This window comes from Saccostrea echinata, unplaced genomic scaffold (genome assembly GCF_033153115.1).
Source record: "Saccostrea echinata isolate AGI-Se365-2 ecotype Australia unplaced genomic scaffold, CSIRO_AGI_Sech_v1 ptg000062l, whole genome shotgun sequence".
Lineage (NCBI taxonomy): Eukaryota > Metazoa > Mollusca > Bivalvia > Ostreida > Ostreidae > Saccostrea > Saccostrea echinata.
In genome coordinates this window covers 2,935,956-2,961,246 of record NW_026889811.1, presented here as the reverse complement: position 1 = coordinate 2,961,246, position 25,291 = coordinate 2,935,956, and the positions used below count along the sequence as shown (strand labels likewise).

The 25,291-nt window shown below is 33.1% G+C and overlaps 2 protein-coding genes across 2 annotated transcripts in view; one reads left to right on the top strand and one right to left on the bottom strand.

Annotated features, from left to right (window-relative positions):
• The window catches only part of LOC133175436 (CD109 antigen-like), a 203,445-nt gene that overhangs the window by 41,452 nt on the left and 136,702 nt on the right, over positions 1-25,291 (bottom strand). Inside the window, exon 17 of the mRNA XM_061310542.1 lies at positions 13,101-13,124. Within this exon, the coding sequence (XP_061166526.1) occupies positions 13,101-13,124 (24 nt within the window). The remainder of the gene's footprint in view (positions 1-13,100; positions 13,125-25,291) is intronic.
• On the top strand, positions 17,975-19,294 carry LOC133175425 (FMRFamide receptor-like). The gene has a single exon (XM_061310530.1). It carries the CDS (start codon positions 17,975-17,977, stop codon positions 19,094-19,096), a length of 1,122 nt encoding a protein of 373 aa, XP_061166514.1. The 3' UTR covers positions 19,097-19,294.

The window sequence follows — 25,291 nt, the reverse complement described above, 5'->3', positions numbered from 1 at the left end:
CTGATCTCGTGCCTGGTCAATAATACCACACAAGGTAAGAACAAAAAGGGCCCTGGCTCTGAGCTACTTCAGTGTTCTCTCATTAATCCTGTCATAGATTCTCAGCTTACACAGACACATCTAGGCCTCGTTATATGCATATTGTGTCGTAGGATCGTAAATGTATCTAAATACTGTTTTATTAATCACATAGTCATTGGCTGGGGATAATTTGGTCTCAGACTGAAAAAATTAAAAGTTGTGAATTAATTAAACCTGCCTCTCCTCTACAGGGAGAAAAAATCCTTTTTTGATAAAATCATAATTTTAAGCTGTAAGTTAAAGTATATTCTAATGGAGACAAATACTGAATGAATACTGTATTTGTCTAGTGAACACCACTACCCCTGAATTTAGCACCCTGTCATTTTATAATCTAGACAGGTTACTTACTCCCTCGTTGGACTCAGATGAAGAATAAAACCCTATATGTAAACTGTTTAAAAGTTTATCAACCTTATTTAGATCTTAAAGATACTAATTTGAAATGGAAATCATATGAAAACCTTATGGATTCTGCATACTAGTGCAAGCACTGTCATTTTTTGTATTATAATGTACATGCATGCAGTTTCTTTTTTCTGTATTGACCTGCAGTTTCTCACTGACTTTGAGGAAGCTATAAGATTTTAAGCTGATAACACAACACATGCACCTGTATCCAGACTTATTAAGTTGGACGGTTATAAATCATATTTCACATCACTCTTGAGGATCTCAAAACAACTCTTGAATCAACACCTTAAAGACTCCTAAATCTTCCAAAAAAATTGATTACTATGATCATTTTGAATAATAAATCTAATTTCTAGAAATCATTTACAATTTTAATAAATGAAAACAATGTTTTGGGAATTCTTTCATGTTATGAAGTGTTAAAAAGACTGATGGGAGACTAAAACAGGCTTAGACATTTTACTCCCAGATGAAAATGAGAAAATGAAAACATTATTTAAACTTGGGCTTCAACAATCCACAATATTTCTGTCATATTATATTGTGAATGAATAAACAAAGAAGAGCTGGGAGATAGCTGTCTCTCTGTATGTTATGAGGCCTTTCAGTAATTAAGACACCAATAGCTAGGGGTTTCTGAGATCAGCTGCTCTTGTAGCACTTTCTTACAAATACCTCATAGAAAGATTTTTTTAAATGCTTAATTCCACAATACAAATCCAACAACAATAACACTATATCAGTAATAAAAGATATCTTTACTGCAAATTTGAATCAAAATCTTTGTTAAATTGTAACTGAAAAGTTGACTTTTTCATCATATTGTTGCTCTACAAAATTCAAATTGAGACACATCACCTTAACAAATATTCAGTGCCAATTCTCTATCTTATTTATTCAGGACAAAGGACACAAAACTCACATTTTTAAATCAAGAAATCTACAGCTTTATTTTCATGTTACCATTTTTTTTTTACATCTGACAATCCAAACTCTCCATACTAAAACTGCCTGGGGGTGGAGAAAAATTTCTAATGGGTCTAATTTTCAAGATCTCCTTGAAGTGGCTTAGTGATGATTCTAAAACACAGATAATTTGCCTCAAATAACCAAGAAAATTATTTCTTTAAAACCTTAAAGAATACTTGAGAACGTCTTCAGCTTTTATGTGTACTGTAAAAGTGGGAAACATTGGTTTTAATTTCACTATGTTCGCGATCAAAGCATTTTCCGCTAACATTAAGCCATCGTGAACATTGTCGACATAACAAAGTAGAATTTTATATCTATACACTTTTAAAGCATGTTTTCCTATTTTATATAAGAAAAAAAATAGTGATTCATTGAAAATCAAGATCATCCTAGCTTATAACAATTGCGGGTTAATGCTAGTATCTGGATGCGTTTGATTCAAATTATTTACCATAACTGTCTTCATTTTTTAAGAATAATTCATTCAATTGCGAATATTTAGTAATAAGAAATTCGAAGACTGTGAAATTAAAACCACTGCAAAATGCACAAAGATAGGAAATCGTGAAATATTGAACATGTGAAATTAAAGACGTTTACAGTATACAGGACATACATATATTTTTTAATCAGTTAGCTGGGAATGTATCTGTAAGCTTCCTGACAAAATTGGAACTGTTTTAAGAATGAATTTAGTAAAAAAAAAAAAAAAAAAAAAAAAAAAAAAAAAAAAAACAAGCTGTACTGAATTTTTAAATTATTTTTACAATTTATTTTATCATTTATCTTTTTTTCAAAGCATAGTCTAAAACAAGATGTAAACTGACCTCAAAGCATAATTTAAATTACAGGATGCAAATTGACCTCGCACAGAGTTAATGAACCTGAGACTTTTGAGAATGCTATTAAATTTACCATATGTTATTTTTTGAGAAGAAAAATCCAGGTCTATTAGAACCTTGGGACATCCTTTTACTGTATAGACTTGGCCTGATCTTAGATATAAACAATCTAGAACTGCTCTTTTGAGGACATGCACAATAAACCAACAAACTGTTACAGTATTAACCTTATGAAAGTCTTGTTTATTTTGACATTCCTCTGTTAAACTTTAGATATGTACCATGTTGTTGAAGCCAAACACTGCCCTTTGGGGGCTATTTGTTTTGAATAAACTTAAAACCTGAACCAACATATAAAAGTTTGCACAATAATTCAATAAACTTCAGTCTTATTCTTTGAGTTCAAAAGTTTTCTTTATATCCATGTGTATCTTAAAACCTTTTAACCTCTGCAGAACCTCTTATAGCCTTTGGGTTAAAACAAACAAACAAAAATAGCTAAGAAAAAAAATATCCAATCTTCATTACACATGATTTGGCAATATAAAGCATTAAATTTAAAATGTGACTTGGTTATTTTTAAGTAAATTGTGGCACCAACCCTGACCATCACAGCCAAAAGTTTGATATTAACTTCATTCAATTCCACAAGATCATCAACTGCAACTTTCATTATATGCCATGAGTTCTAAGGAAGGTTTTTTTTTAAAAAAAAAAAAAAAAGATCTCTAGCCCATTTCCACATTATTAATAAAGTGTAATCAATAACCACCTCAATTATCAGTGTATATATCCTACATGAAAAGTGGAGACCCATGGGCCAAAGTGCTCACAAGAGTCACAAACAAACACTGACAAATTAATACAGGGCCCCATGCTTTTATCAGTCATCTTAACCATTTCTTATTGGCTTTTGATACTTAATGGCCTCTGATACATAGGAGTCCCTTTTGTAGTGAACAGACATCCTGCATGTTGAAAATTTCTCAATTGCATTGCATGTAAATCCACTCTGACCAGCTAGAATGTGGACCTCAAATGTGTAGTCTCATTGTAGACCATGTTGAGAAAATACTTTTCAGTTAAAATATTCATAAATTTCTTACTGCAACACACTTGAATGTGTATTGAAAATATAATATCCATTTTATCAATAACCTTGATCCTTTGGCCTTTAATCAATAGATAATTTTCCTGAGTAGTAAATTCAAACGTTTTTAAGTTATTGCATCAAAATTAAATTGTCATTTAACAATCTTCAACTTTCAGGGATTTGACCTTTAAACAAAGGATTATAAAATCTTAATTATGTCTTTTACAAGACATTCTCCATATTTATTCCAAGTCTAAATTCTGTAAGTTACGAAATGTTCAAGTTATTACAATGATTTCAACCTTGACCTTTGACTGAATGACCTAAAATCTGTAGGGGTATAATCTAACAATTCTTCACCTACACCCTGAATTGTCTGCCGATTTCTCCAATTACCCGATCATGACAAGGAGCACAAGGCAAGTGTGACCGGTCCTTAGGGGATGCTCACCCTCCATGGCACCTGATCCCACCTCTGAGGTTTTTGGAGGTCCATGTTTACTCTGCTCCCAATTTGTGTTGTCTAAATGAACATTGAGCTTTAATACTGTTCAATATCTCCATATTTCAAGCAACGAGTATGTATGCTGTAAAAAATAAAGATATTAATGCATCACATAATTGTGTAATAATAAATACTTTGACTACTGACCTCCAACAAAGTGACCTCAAAATTGTGTCTCCTTCTAATTCTACACCTTTGCAGTAAATATGAAGTCTTTAAGTTGAAAGGTACTCAGTTACTCTGTCACATAAGTGTATTAATACAAATACAGAACAATGGACCCAGTAAATACTGTATGGCACTGAAATATTAATCTGGGGTCCCAACCAAGAAGTTATTGCATCACATAAAGGTGAATGTTTAAAGTTGTTTTTTTTTTACTTCAAACCTTGACCTTTGACCAAGTGACCCAACAATCCACTGTAGATGTCTTTCTTTAACAAACCTACACCTTTGCAGTGAATATGAAGTAATTAAGTGCTCGAGTTATATCACATCAAATAAAATTGTTGACGGACAGACAGATGAACTCTGTTATTACTGCAGGCTCTGATAAAAAATGATGATTAATGAAACACTTTATTTTGAACTTTTTTAATTTATAATAAATTAAGGCTTGAGGTCAAAATATCAAGTTATTATAAAATACTGAATCCCCATCAACCTAGATGCTTTATGTCAAGTTTGTTTAAAATTTGCCGCATTGTTTTGGAGAAGAAGTCAGAAATGTGACAAGTTTACAGATCAAAAAACCTGGCTTGAGTTCAATTGAGCTTAGGATGAAGTCTGGTCTAAAGCAACCCCCCAATGCAGCTCTACCGCAGCCTCTTTCTGATGAGTGTCTGATAACATTCCCTTTTCCTAGGATTCTTCTGTCAGCGATTCTTATCCCATCACCAGACAAATAAACTCCAAACAGACCCATTGTTCAATCTTTATTTCTTTTTTCCACAGTATAACCACAAAGTAATAGTCCTGTAGCCTTCGGAAGGAAAGAAATTAGGTCGTACACAAGGCTTTATTGAATGTTGCTGCTTCCTATTGTCAGTATAAGAAAACACTCCTTTTTTTCATATTGTGCTCAATAAGTAGGAAATAGACCAGAATCAAGCTTGCTTATTGGATTTGGGTCTTATTTAATCTTCTTTGCTTCAATTCAAGCAGGTAATCTATTTTCTCTTAAATGTAGGTTTCTTGAAATACATGATCCACACTCGAACAAATAAGAGAAATTTTACAAACTCCTTAGCTATGAAGTAATATTTAAGTACTAATTTCTAAGAAAGCTCTTTTTTTTGTTTATAAATAATAATAATTTTTTAAAGATTAATTCTAAATTTGAAGATATTCGCAATATTAGAAATATTTTTAATCAGTAAAATTCCTTTAATTCTGAGAAAAGTCAACTAAACAAATAGGATTCATATTACTCTTTTATTAAAAAAAAGTCGATAAATTGGCAAAGCCTTCAAATAATTAAGTTCACAGAAAAAGAAGTTTTCAACTTCACTTATCCAATGACAAACATCCAATTTACTCGCAGGGAAGCTATTTGGTATTTCTATATTAATTATATAAAAAAAATCTTTGCTGAATTCAATCTTAAAAGGCTAAGAAGAATTGAAGAAAATAATTATAGTTATTCTCAGTGGGGTGACAGATTCATTTAAAACAGCTTAGAGGCTGTATCTATAAACACTGTGTCAGCAAACATCTTGAGAACCTTGATGGCAGAGAAAGGAATGTCAAGTTACAATTGGTTTCCTGACCAATTACAGTCTCAGGGTTTCAGAAAGAATGCTTGCTGAAGAGAATTTTCACTGACAAAAGACCTTAATATCCACCTTTTCAGTATCTCAGTGTAATGTGCTTGTATCATGCCTTTACAAATATCTTTTAAGTTTTAAATTTGACAAAAGGACCTTCAAAAGTAACAAGTTTTGATATGAATGTCGGTTATTTAAGTTAATGTTCCATACACCATTGTATTTCCATACTCTATTATCTTCTTGATTGATGCAGATTATTCCAGTAAATTCTACCCATATTTGCAAAACATAATATGCCGAATTCAAGGTCAGTACCTGTATACTTTGCAAATATAAAATTGTGATTCTTTTTCCAGTAGTTATAATTAACTGTCATATTAAAAAGTAGTGATCCTCCCTTAGCCCATTTACCTGTTAAAATCAATCTAGTATTAGTTTAATGATTGATTAGACAATATTTGATACATATATATAGCAGGACACCTGCTGAATTTTGCCTTTGACCACAAAATGATTGGAATTCAAGCTTGGTCTATGTTTGACATTGATATAATTAATAGCAAACATGATATGTATGAGGGTAATTTTCATGATAACAAGATGTGTTTGTGAAACACTGATGCACCCGTATGGCAACTTTTAGCAAAGGTTAAACCTTCTCAAATGCAAATCAAATATGTTGACACCCAAAGTAAGGTCTTGTCTCGAGGAATAAACCTGTGAAATATGAAAGGCCTAGCAGCAACCATTGAATAGATATGGAAAAGGTTAAAGTTTTTTCCAAAAGTATGTCAAACATCAAGGTCAAGGTCAAATGGCAAAAATTAATGGCACCAAAGAAAAGGCCTTCTCCCAAGAAATACACAGGTGAAATATGAAAGCTGAAGCACCAATCGTTCAAAAGTTATGGCCAAGGTGAGTGTTTTCCAAAAGTAGGTCAAACTCCAAGGTCAAGGTCAAAGGATCAAAGCTGTTTGTATCCAAATAAAGGTTTTGTCACAAGGATTACATATGTGAAATATGAAAGCCCTAGCACCAACATTTCAAAAGTTATTGCAAAGTTTAAAGTTTTCCAAAAGTAGGTCAAACTGCAAGGTCAAAGGGTCAAAGTTGTTGGTATCCAAAGGAAGGTCTTGTCACAAGGATTACACATGTGAAGTATGAAAGTCCTAGCACCAATCGTTCAAAAGTTATGGCCAAGGTTAAAGTTTGGTAAAATTTTGCAAAACTGGGTCAAACTCCAAGGTCAAGGTCAAAAGGTCATATATGGTGGTACCCAAGGAAAGGTCTTGTCATAATGGACCCTCATGTCAAATATTAAAGCCTTACCCTTGACAGCGCAGTAGTTATGGGCTAGGTTAAAGTTGACAACAGACAAACAGACAGACAGGACAAAAACAATAACCCCCAGGATCTTTCGATCCGGGGGCATAAAAATATTCTGTATTGTTAATACTAAATATGATGCATGTACAAAGATGCATATATTTGAGTGTAAGCATTTCTTTAGGAAGTGACTACAGATCAAGTCATGAGAAAGAGAAAGATTTCCCCAATATCCCCCCTGCAATATTAAAATGCACTCGTCCAATCGGACAAGTGCTCAGCAATATTCACTTTTTCACTGGTACCTGAGACAAGCTGACAAGCTTTAATGTCAAGCCCTGTAACAGAGAAGAGGATGTAGGATTTTGAGTATAAAATCTCATTAGAATGACCTGTCTCCACAATCCCACAGTGGGATTTGAACCACAACTTAAGGATCAACTCCTTCCTCCATGACTCTAAAACGAAATTCTCTAACAAACTGTGCCACATTGGCACCTTGAAATCTGTGACATTAACCTGCTCACTATTGGCCAGTTTTTGGTGACTTGACTGTTTTAAAAGATTTTATCTCGGAAAAAAATCTGCAACAATGTCCATTAAATTTTTACAGGTAGCCAACTTTTCCCCCCCACCAAATGTCCACTATAATTCATACTAAGATGTCCATTCACACCTTTAGTAATTCTGCTAAAATGTCCTGCGCCTGAATTTTAACATTCACTTGAGTTAATTTTCTTCTCTTTCTCAAAGATATACTGGGACACAGATGGGGGCGCTTTGCATTTATCACACCTTTCAAGTTCTGTCTTGACCATACCAAGTAAATTTAAAAACTTATTTGACTTCCGGCCAAATTGAATTTTTCATCACACACTTTAGACTATGATTCCTGACTAATTTTTACATTTATTTACCTAGCTTTCTTAAATACAGGTATATCTTTTAAATCTGTCAACTTTTAACTTTTTAAATTTTACAAAATGTATTGCAAAAACCACCAAAATTTTGTTTAATTTCAATTAGGCCAAATAAAAAAATATGTGTGGTTCCGGTTACCTGACCGTCCCTATTTTATACCTCCGACCCTAAGCTTTTTTTTTGGCAATTTTCATATTTTTTCCAGAATTTTCCCCAATTTCCATCAATGGCTTGGTTTAAGTTTAGTTTCTGCAATGACGGCCTCCTTGCAAACCATAGTGCAAGTGTTTAATAGTGTTAAATCCCAAGCAAGCTAGCATGTAGGTGTCCCCTACCAATATTGACTAGTATGATATCACATGACAACTAAATGCCATTTGTAAAGCAGTGATAGGTATTATTTAGAAAAATTAAGAAAATCGTTTTGTTAAAAAAAAAAAAAATTCCCTACCTACCTACCCTAATTTTTTTGGAAGTGTAACCGGAACCACACATATTTTTTTGTTTGGCCTTAGATTATAATGTAAATAAGTGATTGATTTATTATCAATTTCAGGATAAAGAGGGTGAGGAAATGGGCTATTTATTATTATTGGTTATTTGCATATATTTTACACCCTAATTTCATGAATTAAACTTGAAAAATTTTTGTTAAGTTAAATTCATCTTGAAAAGAAAGCTTACCCATGTTAATGTCTTGACATCAGTGTTTAGGAATACTAAGCCGACTATGAGCTACAACCAGACAACTTTTGCTCTTTCTGATAATTATCTAATCCTTTTGTGACAAAGTGTTTCATCACAACAGAATGAAGCAGATTTCAGTTACGATGTTTATTTATCACTATTGTCATCATCATTCTTTAGATTTCAATGCCAATTTTCTTTGAAACAAATTCTAATATATAAACTAGATCTGAACTGAAATCCGGAAAAATGGTACTGAAACCTAATTGAACAACTTGGAAGGCGGTTTTCAGTTATTTCTGGGAGCCGTGACAGCCCTTATCCAGAAGAGGATAAGAATTAAATATGGATGCTATCAATCAGGAAATCTACAGATGTGCAGTCAATTTGCTATTTCTTTTTTTTTCTATCAAAATACAAACCATACAACTTGCATACCCTTATATACCATAATTCGTTTACATGCATGTATATGTTAGAATGTATTCTTATTATCTAATAGTTAATTATGATTATGTACTGCTATAATTCCAAAATGAAACCATAGTGACCTACTTTTGAGACATACTACCCCAAAAGATGCATTAACTAACTAACTTACAGTCCTACAGATACAATTTGACAATATTTAGCCATAAAAGTCCAGTGACCTACTTATGAATTGTGACACATCTTTCCCCCAAGATGCATCAGTTGGAAGGTTTCATGTTCCCAGACCTCACAGTGCTGAAGATATGATTAATACATAATTTGATAATGTGTGGTCATAAAATTCAGAAATGAGTCCAGGGTGACCTGTTTTATGGTTCTGACCCACTTTCTCTTCAAGATGCATCACCCAATCAAATTTGGTGGTCCTAGGCCTCAAATTGTACAAAATATGATCAGGACACAATTTTACTATGATTAGCCATAAAATTACACTAGAAATATGTCCATAGGACATAAATTCCCCATCCAGGATTCATAAGTAACGCAAAATGAAAATTTTTATTAGTTTATGAATTTTGATGACAATTTCTTGATGAGTTTCTTTAAAACTGAGTTTTTAGACATGAATAATTTAATTCTGGTTATAATGCGGTATTTGATTGGATAAAAAATTTACTTTCTTATGTATAAATTGGGTTGCCTATGTCACAAAGACTTGCGTCAAAAATGTATCCATCCACCTGATGTTATATTTAAATTTAGTACAATATGAATCGTCATTTTTAGGGGCAAACATCTTTTTCTTACACTAAATGAATGAAAATTAAATTATAAGGAATGAAATTAATAGCTACCCAATTTATACGGTATAAAGTGGGTTGGAACAGTTTATTCTTTTTTTATCCGTTTTGCTGTTTATAAAGCGTAAACTGCCCCAACGCAGCTAGGTTAAGGACTCCCATATATACGTCAGCCTATGCAGAGGTTCGGTAAAGCTATTATGACGTCACGTTAAAACAATTCAAATGAATCTCGATGAATAAGTACTATATGTTCTTTTTAAAACACACTAAATACTTTCGTTTATCATAAATATTATGAAGATAAATGGATGTGCAACTTATCTTGCCATAATAGCACTTAGCTTATGTAGAATGAAAGCCAGCTTGATCTCGCTGTACTTACTTAGATGACGTCATTTCTTAGTTTGACACGCAATTTCTCCGTACTTGAGGCGTGGATCAAGCTTTTATCGTAGCTTGTAAAAATAAAAATAAATACGAAACACGCGTAGTCGGACCAAAAGAGAGACATATTCTGAAATATATTAATCCACATTTTATCTTCAAACTAAATTGATAATGTGTAGACTTTATATAAAGCCACAGGGAGCAAATTTGTGCAGTAACGTGCTAGAATGACAGGTCCAGCCCCTCGAAAATATCAAAAGTTCAACGATATCCGCTTCACTATAAATTCTGATTTTTTAAACACTTGTAGCTATTATTCCTACTATTCTGAAAAGTGCTGGGAGCTGGTTGTGCATTGTTGATTTATTCCGTAATGTAACATTATTCCAATGCGAATTACATTTTTGACTGGAGTTTATAGAAAGACGGCTAAATTTTAAACGATTCCCGAGCATGAGGAAGTTGCTCCCAGCACTTTCCGTGTTAAGGAATTTGTCTTAAAGAAAACAGAATAAATTTTATAGCAGAAAAATGCCCGTATATCGTTGAACTTTTACGATCTTTGTAGTAGTACATATATGTTCTAATTTTAAAACTGTCACGTGACAAACAGCTGATGTAAGCGATGTCGTTTTGGCCGCACTCAGCAGAGATCCGATATATACAAGTGCAAACACCACAAATCACATTTATCAAAACTAATGCTGTTAAAAAAAATATTAAAATTGTATTCATTTTCCCTGAATATATTACGGCGTATATTTCATGGGCGTCCTTAACCTAGCTGCGAACCCACTTTATACCGTATAAATTGGGTAGCTATTAAAATCATTCCCTAATTAAAAGTGAAGTCAAAGGTCACTGGGAAGAAAAAGAAAATTGGATGCAGTTCATAAATTCTCACTAAATTATGTATCAATGCATAAGCTTACATAAAAATATCTTGAATAGTTTCAAAATGCAAATTTGAGAAAAGTGAGGTCAAGGTCAAAGGGAAGGTCAAGGTTAACAGATTTAGATGCAGGTCATTCCACGAAAATGTATCAGCATATGAAGTTTGTTAAATAAAATATCTTGATTCATTTCTTTAAAACTGAGCTAAACTCCAAGGACAAAGGAAAGGTCAAGGTCAGAAATGCTGAATGTTCAAAAGCTTCCAAAATATTTATAAACATATGAAGTGTGATAAAAATATCTTGAATAGTTTTTTGGAAACTTAGCTAAATACAAATATAAGAAAAGTAAGGTCAAGATCAAATGAAAAGTCAAGGTTAACAAATGATGATGAAATTAAATATCTCTTAACAATATGTATCATCATATAAGGTTTGATAAAATAGCTTGAATAGTTTCTTTGAAATTGAGCTAAACATTTACTTTAAAAAAATGCGAAGTCATGATCAATAAAGTGAATGAAATTGAAAACCTCTCATCAACAAGTGTCAGCATATGAGCTTTATAAAAATATCTTGAACAGTTTATTGGAAACTGAGCTGAACTGAACAAAAATTTAAGAAAGGTGAGGTCATAGTCAAAGGAAATGTCAAGGTCAAAAAATGTTGAGGGTTGAATAGCTCAATATATATCAGCATATACAGGTTTGACTAATACATGTTTAATTGTTTCTTGGAAACTTAGCTAAAGCCAACTTTAAAATAATGTTTGTTTGCCCTCTCCTGACACAGGATGAAAAAATTGAGTTGTTATGTAAGTGGGAATCCCCCACCCCCACCCCTTCCCGATAATATTAACATCAATGATGAATTTCAAAATATATTTTCCAGAATGAATAAAATAAAATAATTGTTTCTTGGATGTTAAAAAAAGTGTTTTAGCCTGAGTTAGTCAGGAGAGGCAAACAAACAAATTTTTAAAGATGGCCTAAACACAAAATTTTTTTGAAAAGTAAGTTCAAGGTCAAAGGGTAAGTCATGGTCAACAAATGTTGAAGTTAAACAGCTCTGAGCAATATGTACCAGCATATAAGATTTATTAAAGCTTCTTTGAAACTGAGCTAAACACATGCATTTAAAAAAAAAAAAAAAAAGGTCAAAGGAAAAGGTGCCCTGGCCATATTCATAGTAAGTGCATTCCATTAAGAATGAGAAACTGTTTCAGAAACTGAGTCATTTTAAATATATTTGAGGAAGAACCTTTGGCCAGGTTCTCATTTCATCACTTTACAAAGTTTGAAGCTAGCTGGTACAATCCTTTTATAATTTCTTAAAATTCTTGTCAAGAGGAGCATTAAATAGCCAGCTTTGTGTCTCCATTTCATTGTACTGGACACCGAGAACTGCTTCAATAATTGCTTTAATCTGTAAAGTATCCAAATATTGCTTACGCAGATTTAACATGCAACATTACCCTTCTTAGTATACCCTCTAATAGCATGGTCCTACTTTGCCTAATTTTGAAGCAATAAAGTAAAGTATTATTTCAACCGAGTTCTAAGTAACTTCTGGCATACATCCTTACAAGTTTTTAGAGTTGACTTTTCAGAACCTTCTTGAATCTGGTGAGTTAACTATATCGTATCTTAATTTACCAATAGTGATTTGATAAAGATGTCACTAGCTTTTGTCTGGTGAGTTAACTATATTGTATTTTTACTAATATTCACAGATTTGATAAAGATGTCACTAGCTTTTGTCTGGTGGTTTAACTATATCGTACGTATCTTTACCAATGGTGATTTGATAAAGAGGTCACTATAGTTTTTCTCTGGCTTCTGTGTATTGAAATATTCTCTCTGATTATTTTTACACTCGATTTTCTGTTGTTTTTTCTGCTTAATTTATACACGATCTATAGTAGAGGAAATTGTATGACTAATCATTTAAATTAACATGCAACATTGAAACTTACCTCATCTTTGGTGGCCAGATTGTTCTGTAAAAAAGAAAATAAATGTGACAAATTTCCTTTATCTGCAAAAATAATTATACATTACTGACATCTTAATACCGCTGTATTTCATTTTCGGTTGTGTAGCATTTCCAACAATTTTTTTAATTTCCAACATTTCCGGAATTTTTGCACGGTACCTGAGACTCTGGCAATTTAATGTTAACTAAGTACGTGGAAATGGAAATTTAAAAGAATTTATTTCAAACCACATTTTCAAAATAAGCTTTATAATTTCCATCCTAACATATCTGATCTCAAATTTAAACTGAACATTAGAAAAGGAGATGAGCAAAAGTTCACAACACTTACATGACGTGCCTCATGGAAAGAAAAAATCCTTATTATTTTTCACTTCATTGATAGCTAAGCAAAACTCATTTTTTGGATTTCAATGATTTATTCTTTAAAATTAATTTTTATGAGTGAAGTCTTCAATCTTGCTTTCATTGCTGAAAAGTACTCCCTGAAAAATGTTGGAGATGAAAACTTTAAAATGTCGGAAATGAAACATTGAAAATTTAAAAAAAATTCCGGAAATGAAATGCAGCACTTAATACAGTTTATTATCTTTCAAATTTTATTTCATTTATTTAAATGTCTAAAAATTACTAATAACAAGTATAAATTTTAAATGCTAAAATGCACTGCATTTAGTGAGAAGCAAGTATGTAATATTTTGACACACTGTCAGCTCTTTTCTGCTAGAAGTCTAGAAATGTCCAGTATTGTTTAATGACTACAACTGAATCATTTAGCTGACCCGATTCTGATTCTTCTGGTCAGGAACATTCTCTGTTATCCTTAGGATAACAATATATTCATTACACAGGCTAAGACAATTATCATATGGGTCCCCCCGAGATCTTAGGACATCAGCCCTGGACACAAGAAATCCAATTTCTTGCCACTTTTTCTGACACTATGGGGCTAATTTCATGAAATGTTCTCTCAAGATCAGCATTCGGCATTACTGTATGTCTTACACTCGAGATTCTGGCAATAAATTTCACCTAGTTTCTCTTGGACATGAGTTTGTTTACACAACACTAAGATGGCACGAAGGAAAACAAACCTCTACATGATAATTGCTCAGTTTTTGGGAATCCATCATTTGCTCAATATTGCCAACAGCAGGAAAACCTGTCTGCTTTGTGTTTTAAATTCACAAAATGAATTCTTCAACAAGTTTTTCACCCTGCTTCACAAGTTTAGAGATTATAAACATCATCATATGGATTTTTCAAGAGCTTTACAAAAAATTCATGTTATCAATTCTAAAGCTATAAGACTTTCTAAATCAACATCTCACTTGTCAAAGCAACATATGCCAGACAGAACATATAAATTTACAGTATATATGTAAATACATCAGCCACATTTCATTTATAATTGTCTTTGATGTGACAAAAATCAACACAAAAAAGGGAGGGAAAGGAAAATTAATCTTATTTTGCAACCTATACAACGAAGGCCTAGTCAACAATCCTATAACTGTCATTTTATTCCAGAATGATAGACACAGAATGACCAGCAGAGTCTGGAAATAAAAAAAAAATAGAACAAAAATCATGTCTTCTCTCCTTGTGGATTTATTTCCTATTTCAGTTTCATCCATTTGATAACCTGAACTAGAAAATATATTTTCCAAACTCTTTCATAGAAAAATGAACATTGGAGAATCAACACAAGACATTATATAAATATTAAAGTTATTCCTGCAAAATTCATATAGAAAAACTCTCCCACTTCTCAAATAAAGAAATTAATTCCATAATTTAAAAAAATCATAAATATTTCAAACAACACATTTTAAATATACATGTACATGTATATTTAACACTTACTTTTGTTTTATAAACTAATTATATTTCACACTTACTTTTTTTTTTAAATAAACTTAACTTATCTTGTTGACAATATATTCCTTAAAAAAGATTTTACTTTGTTTGCCTCTTAGAATTGTCAGAAGGAGCAGAGAAGATTTTCAAAGAATAAATGCATTTTTACTCTATAATAATCAATTGAGTGCCACCCTAAATCAGAAGCTCTCACCTTAGAGCCATGAATTTCACAATTTTGGATTAGGCACCCTTGCTTATCATAACTATGTACTTATATATATCTTATCTACAGGACCAGACATTTGATCCAGATTGGATTTGTCGAGTATCCTTTACTACAAATCCTAATGAAATTTAAAAACAGTGAAACATGGCACATTTGTAATTTACAAAATTGAAAAACACTTTTTTTGGTCAAGAAAGTGTGAAATTTCAAGTGTTCAGATATCTACAGTCAAACCTTAATATCTCAAACTCAATGGGACCAAGAAAAAAGTTTGAGATATCCAAGGATTTGAGATATTGAGGGTAAAATACTCGAAGAATAAGTGTTTGGGACTTCCAAATCACTTCGACATATCCATGGTATTCGAGATATCGAAGTTCAACTGTAAGTAATACCATAAATAATGTCAGGGCAGTCAGAAAATCTATCAAGACCTACATTGATTCAACTCCCTGAGTGTCTTTAAAAAATTGTCTGTTGTTTTACATCCCTGAAGAATTGATCTATCTCACATCAATCATACCCTGGTTAATCCATATTATATATAATGACACGCAAAAGAAACATAACATCCTATTTGCAGAAAAAATAAGTTATTTTGTATAATTTTGAATTGTAAAAATTAATTATGACTTCTACAATTTGTTTATAATTTAACAGTTGTCTGATTCTCATTCCATTTCCAGACCCAAGTCCTATTCTGATTAAATGGAAACCTTAAATTGCCTGTTTTTCCCCCTATTTGACCAAGATTTGGGTTCATATGACTTAGTTTCTATGCATCACAAGTAAAAGACACAAAGATGCAGTAAAACATGCCTCTACATGTGTAATGTCTCATTGGTTAGACTCGTAATAGTCCTAGGACCAGACAGGGTCTAGAACACTGTCTCTCCCTTTTTCTTGGCATGGATTTTGACAAAATTTATCATAACCAATGTAATGTAGGAGGTGTGTGCACCTGTCATTGTCAAATACATGCTTGAAATCCATGTAAACAATGGTATGCAAAAAGTGTTAATATGCTCCCAGTTTATATCATGCAAAATCTTAAAAACAAATGAGATTTTAATAACCAAGTGGTTTTTTCTTTAAAAAATTGGTTACCCAAGTGAACCAAAAATGGATTGTGTAGAAAAGTGGTAGATTTTTTAATAAAATCGGTAGGCAGGAGATGAAACAAAAATGTGATCTACTTTCGTCTAAAGCAGTAGAATTAAAATGTATGATATAAATGAGAGCTTAATTTCTATTGCATTTTTATTTCAAGTTATTTTTTTTGTTTAAGGATAAAATCATTAAAATTTATACTTCAGTGAAACAATCTGATATACTTCTCAAAAGGGGACATAAAAATGTCAACAACAACAAAAAATTCAAGCCAAAGAATAATGGACAGAATTTAATTTCTTTGAGATATTAACCAGAAACAATATGAAACAAATCAAGTCTGTGACTTTGACCTTTGACTCTTTTACTTCAAGTGGGGTCATATTTTTATTATAGACAGTACTGAAATGAATCTGGAAAACTTGACTTTATACCATATACGAGTTTGTAAATTTGGCATTTGACCTCAAAAGCAATACAAGTCTTTATTAAGTCATAAAGAATAATCTTTTAGTCTCATTTCAGAGCTCAAGGAGACCTAAAATTATCTTTTTCTGCAATGCAATGAATTTTTGACCCCAAAATCAATAGGAAACTTCCTTTATGTGATAATGTGAAATTTTATTGCAAAAGCTTAATTACTTTCAGAGATATCATCCTGAAACTAGTGTAGTGATACTCTTTCATTACATATACAAATTTGTGACCTTGATTATTGACATTTTGACCTCAAAATCAATAGGGGTCTTTTTCAAGTCATAAGAAGTTATGATATACAGTCAAACCTCGCTATCTTGAACTCAATGGGACCAAGAAAATACTTTGATATAACCGAGGATTCAAAATATCCAAGGTAAAATACTTAACGAATAAGTGGTGGAGACTTCCAGCTCACCTCGACATATCCGTGGTATTCGAGATATCAGTGTTCGAGATTCCGATGTTCAACTGTATTGCAAAAGCTATCATCTGGAAATGACAGTTTTACAGACAGACAGAAGGACAGACAGACCCAATAATTAATATCCTTCACTTTTGGTGACACTGGGGGGTTAAAACATGACAGATTCAGTGCTTTAGTTCAAATTAAAACACAACTTACATGAACTCTAAATTAAGACATTCCAAGCCTGAAATGACTGACATATATATTACATATGACTAGAAGCCCGAGTTAAGAGTAATCCCATTATCCATTACAGATTGCTTTTACCCAGACCTGGTCGTTGATGGTATATATGATAACGTTTCCCACAAGAGGAATTGTTTATGCTATAGGAGACCCATATGACAATTTATTCCACAGGGACCCCTTCATCTGGCTTAATCAATCAGAACCATAATACCTAAATCTTAATTTATCATTAATAAATAAGGACATGCTCAAATTTGTTCTCCAGGAAATGTGATCAATGTCAAACTGTCACCATATATAATGGTTACCAAAGCAGTTGAGCAGCTTAGACCAGTGAATGGTCAGTGTATGAATGTACTGACTTCTGTAAAATGACAGGATCAAAAGACTGACATACAAACATGTGTCCAATAGAGAGTGCAACTGAGGCAAGACAATGTCAGTCATCATATATTAAAGCAATCATGTCAGTAAATAAAACTTTTAGTTTAACTGTTATTTTCTTGACTTTTTCAGAAGAATGACAGAAATACAGGATGAAAATCATCAAATCAATATCACCATGACGATGACCCTCGCCAACAACAGCATCCTCCTTCCATCTGACCAGAGTACAATCCAGCCTCCAACCCCCTCAGATTTAGATGCCATTGACATCCTTAATAACTATGGACTTCCAACAGTGTGTTTGTTTGGAATTGTGGGAAATATCTTAAACCTTACTATTCTAACTCGACGAAAACTCCGCCGTTCATTACGGACAGTAGAACAAGCTGCTAACTTGTGCCTCATATCTTTAGCTCTCTCCGATTTCTTATTCTGTTTGTTTGCTTTCCCGACCACGTTCTTACCCAGTGATCACTACACGGAGAAAGGCTTTATTCTGTATTACGGGCAGTATTCCCCCGCAATCATCAACGTCTTCATCCTCACCAGCACCTGGCTTACTGTTACTATGGCAACAGAGAGATACATTGCGATTTGTCACCCACTGAACCAAACCTTATTGATGACCTTAAGAAAGACAAAGTTAATAATAATCATTGTGTATGTTTTATCTGCGTTGTTTAATGTCCCAGTGCTTTGGAGAAATCAAGTCATTGAGACTGTGACTGGTAACAACACGGTTGTCTACTCCCTGAAAATCATACCATTGGGACATGATACAATGAAGGATACCACATACCGAGTAGTATGGGCAATAGTTGGGAACTTTATACCTCTTATTTTATTGGTGGGCTTCAACATCTGTATCTGTCGTAAGATACATCAGTCCTACTTATATCGCAAGAAATTTCACTATGACCAGGCTTCTTCCCAAGATACAAATGTGACGCTAACAACGACGCTTATTGTCATTGTGGTGATGTTCCTTATCCTGGTGGCGCCCTCAGAAATTGTCCTCCATATTGCAAGCATACTTCACACCGAGAATTACAGGTCGATTGAAGCCGTCATGAACTTCATGCAGTCTGTTAATTTTTCAGTGAATTTTATTTTATACTGTATAATTAGTTCTTACTTTCGTAAGACCTTACGACATATTGTGTGCTGCTACTGGCGGAACCACAGAAGAGATTCGTATAGACTCAGCATGAAAGAAAGCAAGGTTCCACTTCAAAATATTAACGATGGATCGTAAGAAAAACTGTGATTAATTAAAACCAGAAATTGTCCTGCTAAAGGAGGTCTTCAAAGCTCAATATCTTGGACAATTCTTGCTCTGATTGGACAACTCTAGTTCTTCAAACTTTCAATCAAACACTTCTTACTGTTGTAACTAACAGTGCTGAAACCATGAACAAACTCTGTTACCAAACTTTTTTTAATACTTTGTTAATTACAGTTCACTCTAATTACAGTTCATTCTACAAATAAATAATAAATCCTTGAATTTAAAATAGATCAATTTTTTCAAAAAAAAGAAAAATATAATCTCAAAATACAATTAAAATAGTTCCATTTCTCAATTTCAGTGTTGGTTTAATTTAGTATTTAACAGTCAATTTTTACTCATGACAACTTAATACTTTGGTCAACATCATATTCACTTGAAATCTTAGTTCCCAATTCTCCTATCTATAAAATTCTAAATCCACTGAATGGTCAGAAAGGCACCAAGGATTTTCAACTGCTGATCTGGATTCATCCAAAGATTCTTAAATTTAAAATTTTTTAAAATTGCAACTTTTCTAATATGTTAGCAACACCCATCACTAAGTATAAATTCAATGCTACTATAAAAAAAAAATTCCAATTTGTTTCTTTATGTGGTACATCATTTCAAAATGGACATGCCACCTTTTAAATGACTGGGTGTAAGAAATATCTTTATATATTGTTTAAAAAAAAAAAAAGAAAGAAAATTAGAATGCAGTCAAAATTTTTGTAGAACTCAATAACATCCCCTGGCAAGCTTGCCTATAAGCATACCAATCCATGGTGCTAAATAAGACATTCAACCTTAATGCGCCTCTTACTTTGGTATAGAAGATTATAGAGTGATACCCTAAGAAAAAAAAAAGGTGTCAATTTTTTTACATAAAGACGTTAGACCTTTGAATTTTGAAGGATAATAATTTGTAAATAGTAGGTACATCTATGAGGAAACACTTTAGTTTATTTATACATTCAGGGTAATCAATCCATTGCGATATCGTCAACACAGTCTGCTGTGAAAAGTTGATATTTTTGCACACTGATTTGTGTGTTTCAATATAATACCAAACTCATTGTGTGTTTATAAATATTGATAAATAGTGTGCATTTCTAGTTTTGCTCCTTGATATCTGTCCAGTTCGTTTGCCAATAATGAGTAACTTGAGTATGACTTATGCGAAGACTCACCAAAGTTTCTGAGTCCTAGGTAACAGGAAAGATAACTCTAAAAAGGAACAAGTCACCCATACAGTAAATATAAACCAGTTTCAGCATTTGAAAACATTATTTGGAGTGTAACATTCTTAGATGTTTCCTTTAAGTATGCTTGGTCCAGATAGGCTTTCAGTGACCATTGACTTGGTCCAAACACATTTATAATTAAGAACAAATCCAGCATCTGAAACAAGTCTGTTTATTATCATTCTGTTTAAGATGGGGGCAAACTCGGAAAAGAGTTAACCAGCAAAAACAAAAAAAAATTATACTTTGCACCATTGCACCACACTCTAAGATCCTATTTCATGGGGGAGGGGGTAAGACCTTATCTAATTTTTCTGTATACTGTTTTCTTCTAAATGCTGGTATTTGCGTATTTTAATTGTCTGGCAACAAAAAGTGGGGGGAGCAGCATCCAAATCAAAACCTACATATTAAAACTACAGCAAAAAATTATTTTCAGAAAAAAATGAAGGTCTGCCCTCTCCCAGCGTACTACAGGGTGTTTTAAACCTTATTCTTCATTAAAATATTCCCATACTATAAGGAGAGAAAAATTTTCTTATGCGTTTTCCCTTTCATGAATGTTTATGCATACTCCTTAAAGCTAGTTACTTCAGAATATGGTACAAAAACGGTACAGAACCAGAAAACTTACCAAATTGAAACCTTGCATTTTACTTATCAGATATGGTGAATTAAGTAGAACATTTTTCTTTCACTCACTCATAAATGAAAACCATTTGTGACTGCCTTATAGAAGATAGGATAAGACCCCCCTTTTGGCCCCTGGTTTAGGATGTTTCTAAGAACGATGCAAAAGTTCATCAGTAAAAACCTGTTGTCATCCCTGTTATAAAACGAGTACTGATTCTAAGTTATGGGATACATAAAAGTCACAGGGAGGTAAAAAATCTGACAATTTCCAAATTCTTTCATTTTTACGCAAATTTTCATAATTTTTACAGTACATTTTATTTAAGATTAGAAATATGTCCATTGGACATGAATGCCCCACCGAGGGTATATTAGTAATGCAACATGAAAATTTGTATTAGTGTATGAAATTTGATGAGAATAACTTGAATAGTTTCTTTAAAATTGAAATCTAAAAAGTTGGATATAGATGATAAATTCTCACCAAATTATGTACAAGTACATAAGCTTACATAAATACATCTTAAATGGTTTCTTTAAAACTAAGCAAAATGCAAATTTAAGAAAAGTGAGGTCAAGGTCACAGGAAAGTTCAAGGTGAAACATTTTTTATGCAGTTGAATAGTTCTCACAAATACGTATCAGCATATTAAGTTTGATAAAAAAAAAAAATGAGCTAAACACTAATTTAAAATAAATGAAGTTATTAGGTCAAAGGAAAGGTCAAGGTCAAAAAATGTTGATGCAGTTGAAAAGCTTACATCAGTATGTATTGGTATATGAAGTTTGATAAAAATATTAAGAATGGTTTCTTAAATACTGAGTTAAACACAAACTGATAAAAGTGAGGTCAAGGTCAAATGAAAGGTCAATGTCAAAAATGTTGATGCAGTTTAATTGCTTACATCATCAGTATGTATCATCATATGAAGTTTGACACTAATTTAAGAAAAGTGAGGTAAAAGCCAAAGGAAAGGTCAAGGTAAAAAATGTTGATGAGTTGAATAGCTTTCATCAGTATGTACCAGCATGTGAAGTTTGATAAAAATATCTTGAATGGTTTCTTTAAAACTGAGCTAAACACTAAGTTTAAAAAAAAGTGAGGTCAAGGTCAAAGGAAAGGTCAAGGTCAAAAATGTTGATGCAGTTGAATAGCTCTCATCAGTATGTATCAGCATATCATGTTTGATAAAAATATCTTGAATGGTTTCTTTAAAACTGAGCTAAACACTAATTTAAGAAAAGTGAGGTCAAGGTAAAAGGAAAGGTCAAGGTCAAAAATGTTGATGCAGTTGAATAGCTCACATCAGTATGTATCAGCATGTGAAGTTTGATAAAAATATCTTAAATGGTTTCTTTAAAACTGAGCTAAACACTAAGTTAAAACAAGAGGCCCAAGGGCTTTAACGGTCACCTGAGTATAATACAACAATTTAGAGGATCCATAAAGTATAAAATAAACTGATAGATGAAACTTTGTTGCCCAAAAATAAGTGAAATAGGATGATCAGGATCAATGAAATAATTAGTCTAGTATTCAGTAACAACTTACAAACTAAATTCTAATCCATCTCCCATTTATCACTATTGCAGTGCAGACAATTAACAAACTATTAGTTCTTCTGTGCAACTTTTAATCCCACATTGAGACCTCCCACACTGGCCTCTCTTGGTCTTTGAAAAATATTTAATGAGATAAGTTATTTTTGTCTCATTCTGATTCATTTATTATTTACTAGTCTACCTGATCATTAAAACTATGAAAGTACTTTTTGTATTATACAAAATCATTTCTTGCATAATTATCTTAGTCTATTGACCTTAAATACATTATTTACAGTGATTAATTATCAAAAGTGAATGGCAAAGGGAAATAACTTCTCTCAGTAGAATACAAATTAATAGAGCGCTAGCCAGGACCAGAACACTTGACCAAATGGTCCTGATGTTCAAAAATCTGGTAAAAATATCCTTGCTTATTAAAACTTTTATTCTGTTTGCCTTCCATTTGCCAAGGAGCAGAGAATATTTTCAAAGAAATAATGCATTTTCACTACAGATTCAACACAGCCCTATCCTAACACTAAAACCCATGTCCCAGGGCCATGAAATTCACAAATTTGGTAGAGGTACCCTCATCCTCATAATTATGCACTTAGATGAAGATTTTCAAAGAATTAACACATTTTCTTCATATTATCAATATAGCCCCCCCCCCCTCCCCCACCGCAAAACACCAAAACCTGGGACCACAAGTTTTAAAACAAATTGTAAGAAGCACAATTGTTTATCATAACTATGCACTTTGTTTATCTGCTCAACACTAAGGGGCAGACAGGATTAGTTCATAGAAATTATAAATGCATTTTCACTAAATTATCAGAGATTATGCTTTTTCACTATATTATCAATACAGCCCCCCCCCTTCCTTACCCTGGGGCCATGAATTTCACAATTTTTAGAAAGGCATCATTGCTTATCATAATCACACACTTAGTTTGTTTTAAATAATACCCAGGACCAGAGAAGAAGATTTTCAAAGAAGTAATGCATTTTCACTATATAATCAATGGAGTCCCGCCCTAACACCAGAACCCCTGACCCTGGGGCCATGAAATTCACAATTCTGTAAAAGGCATCCTTGTGCATCATAACCATGCACTTAGTTTGTTTAAACAATACACAGGAGCAGAGAAGAAGATTTTCAAAGAATTAATGCATTTTCACTATATAATCAATAGAGCCCTGCCCTAACACCAGAACCCCTTACCCACGGGCAATGAATTTCACAATTTTAGAAAAGGCATCATTGCTTATTATAACCATGCACTTAGTTTGTTTAAATAATACCCTGGAGAAGAGAAGATGATTTTCAAAGAATTAATGCTTTTTCATTATATAATCAATAGAGTCCTGCCCTAACACCAGAGCCCCTGACCCTGGGGCCATGAAATTCACAATTTTAGAAATGACATCATTGCTTATCATAACCCTGCACTTTGTTTGTTTAAATAATACCCTGGAGAAGAGAAGATGATTTTCAAAGAATTAATGCATTTTCACTATATAATCAATAGAGCCCCACCCTAACACCAGAGCCCCTGACCCGGCATCATTGCTTATCATAACCATGCACTTAGGCCAACATTTTTTTATATTCTGTTTTACGGGAGCGCCGACCCTAATTTGGGCTAAAATGAAATAAAAATAAAAGTCCCCAATTCAAGTTTTATTTTTATTTCTCCCGCCGATAGTTTATTTATAGTCACTGAAAAAATAAAAGAAATATAAATAACCTTTTTACAAGCCTTTCAAAATGCGATTTGTCATTGGCTGAGGTAAATAGATTCATCCAATCACAGTATTCGAAGCGTGAATAGTCACTGCACAGCATAGCGCCAAAATGTCAGAATCGGAGGGTTTCATGTGTTTTTAAATAGTCAGTTTAACAAGAGGCCCATGGGCCACAACGCTCACCTGAGTAACTTTGGCCTTGCTGTTTTTCACCCGATTTCCCCCTTGTAATACCTATTGTGGCCCCGCCCTACCCCAGGGGTCATGATTTGAACAATTTAGAATCTACACTACCCCAGGATGCTTCCACATAAGTTTCAGCTTTTCTGGCCCAGTGGTTCTTGAGAACAAGATTTTTAAAGATTTTTTCTACATATTTCAATGTAAAACTTGGATTCCCTATTGTGGCCCCGCCCTACCCCTGGGGGTCATGGTTTTTACAATTTAGAATCTACACTACCCTAGGATGCTTCCACATAAGTTTCAGCTTTTCTGGCCCAGTGGTTCTTGAGAAGAAGATTTTTAAAGATTTTTTCTACATATTTCAATGTAAAACTTGGATTCCCTATTGTGGCCCCGCCCTACCCCAGGGGTCATGATTTGAACAATTTAGAATCTACACTACCCAAGGATGCTTCCACATAAGTTTCAGCTTTTCTGGCCCAGTGGTTCTTGAGAACAAGATTTTTAAAGATATTTTCTACATATTTCAATGTAAAACTTGGATTCCCTATTGTGGCCCCACCCTACCCCTGGGGGTCATGGTTTTTACAATTTAGAATCTACACTACCCCAGGATGCTTCCACATAAGTTTCAGCTTTTCTGGCCCAGTGGTTCTTGAGAAGAAAATTTTTAAAGATTTTTTCTACATATTTCAATGTAAAACTTGGATTCCCTATTGTGGCCCCGCCCTACCCCCGGGGGTCATGATTTTTACAATTTAGAATCTACACTACCCCAGGATGCTTCCACATAAGTTTCAGCTTTTCTGGCCCAGTGGTTCTTGAG

Bases quoted from the DNA above. Each gene is read 5' to 3' on its own strand.
- LOC133175425 (XM_061310530.1), top strand. From the start codon at position 17,975: ATGACAGAAATACAGGATGAAAATCATCAAATCAATATCACCATGACG.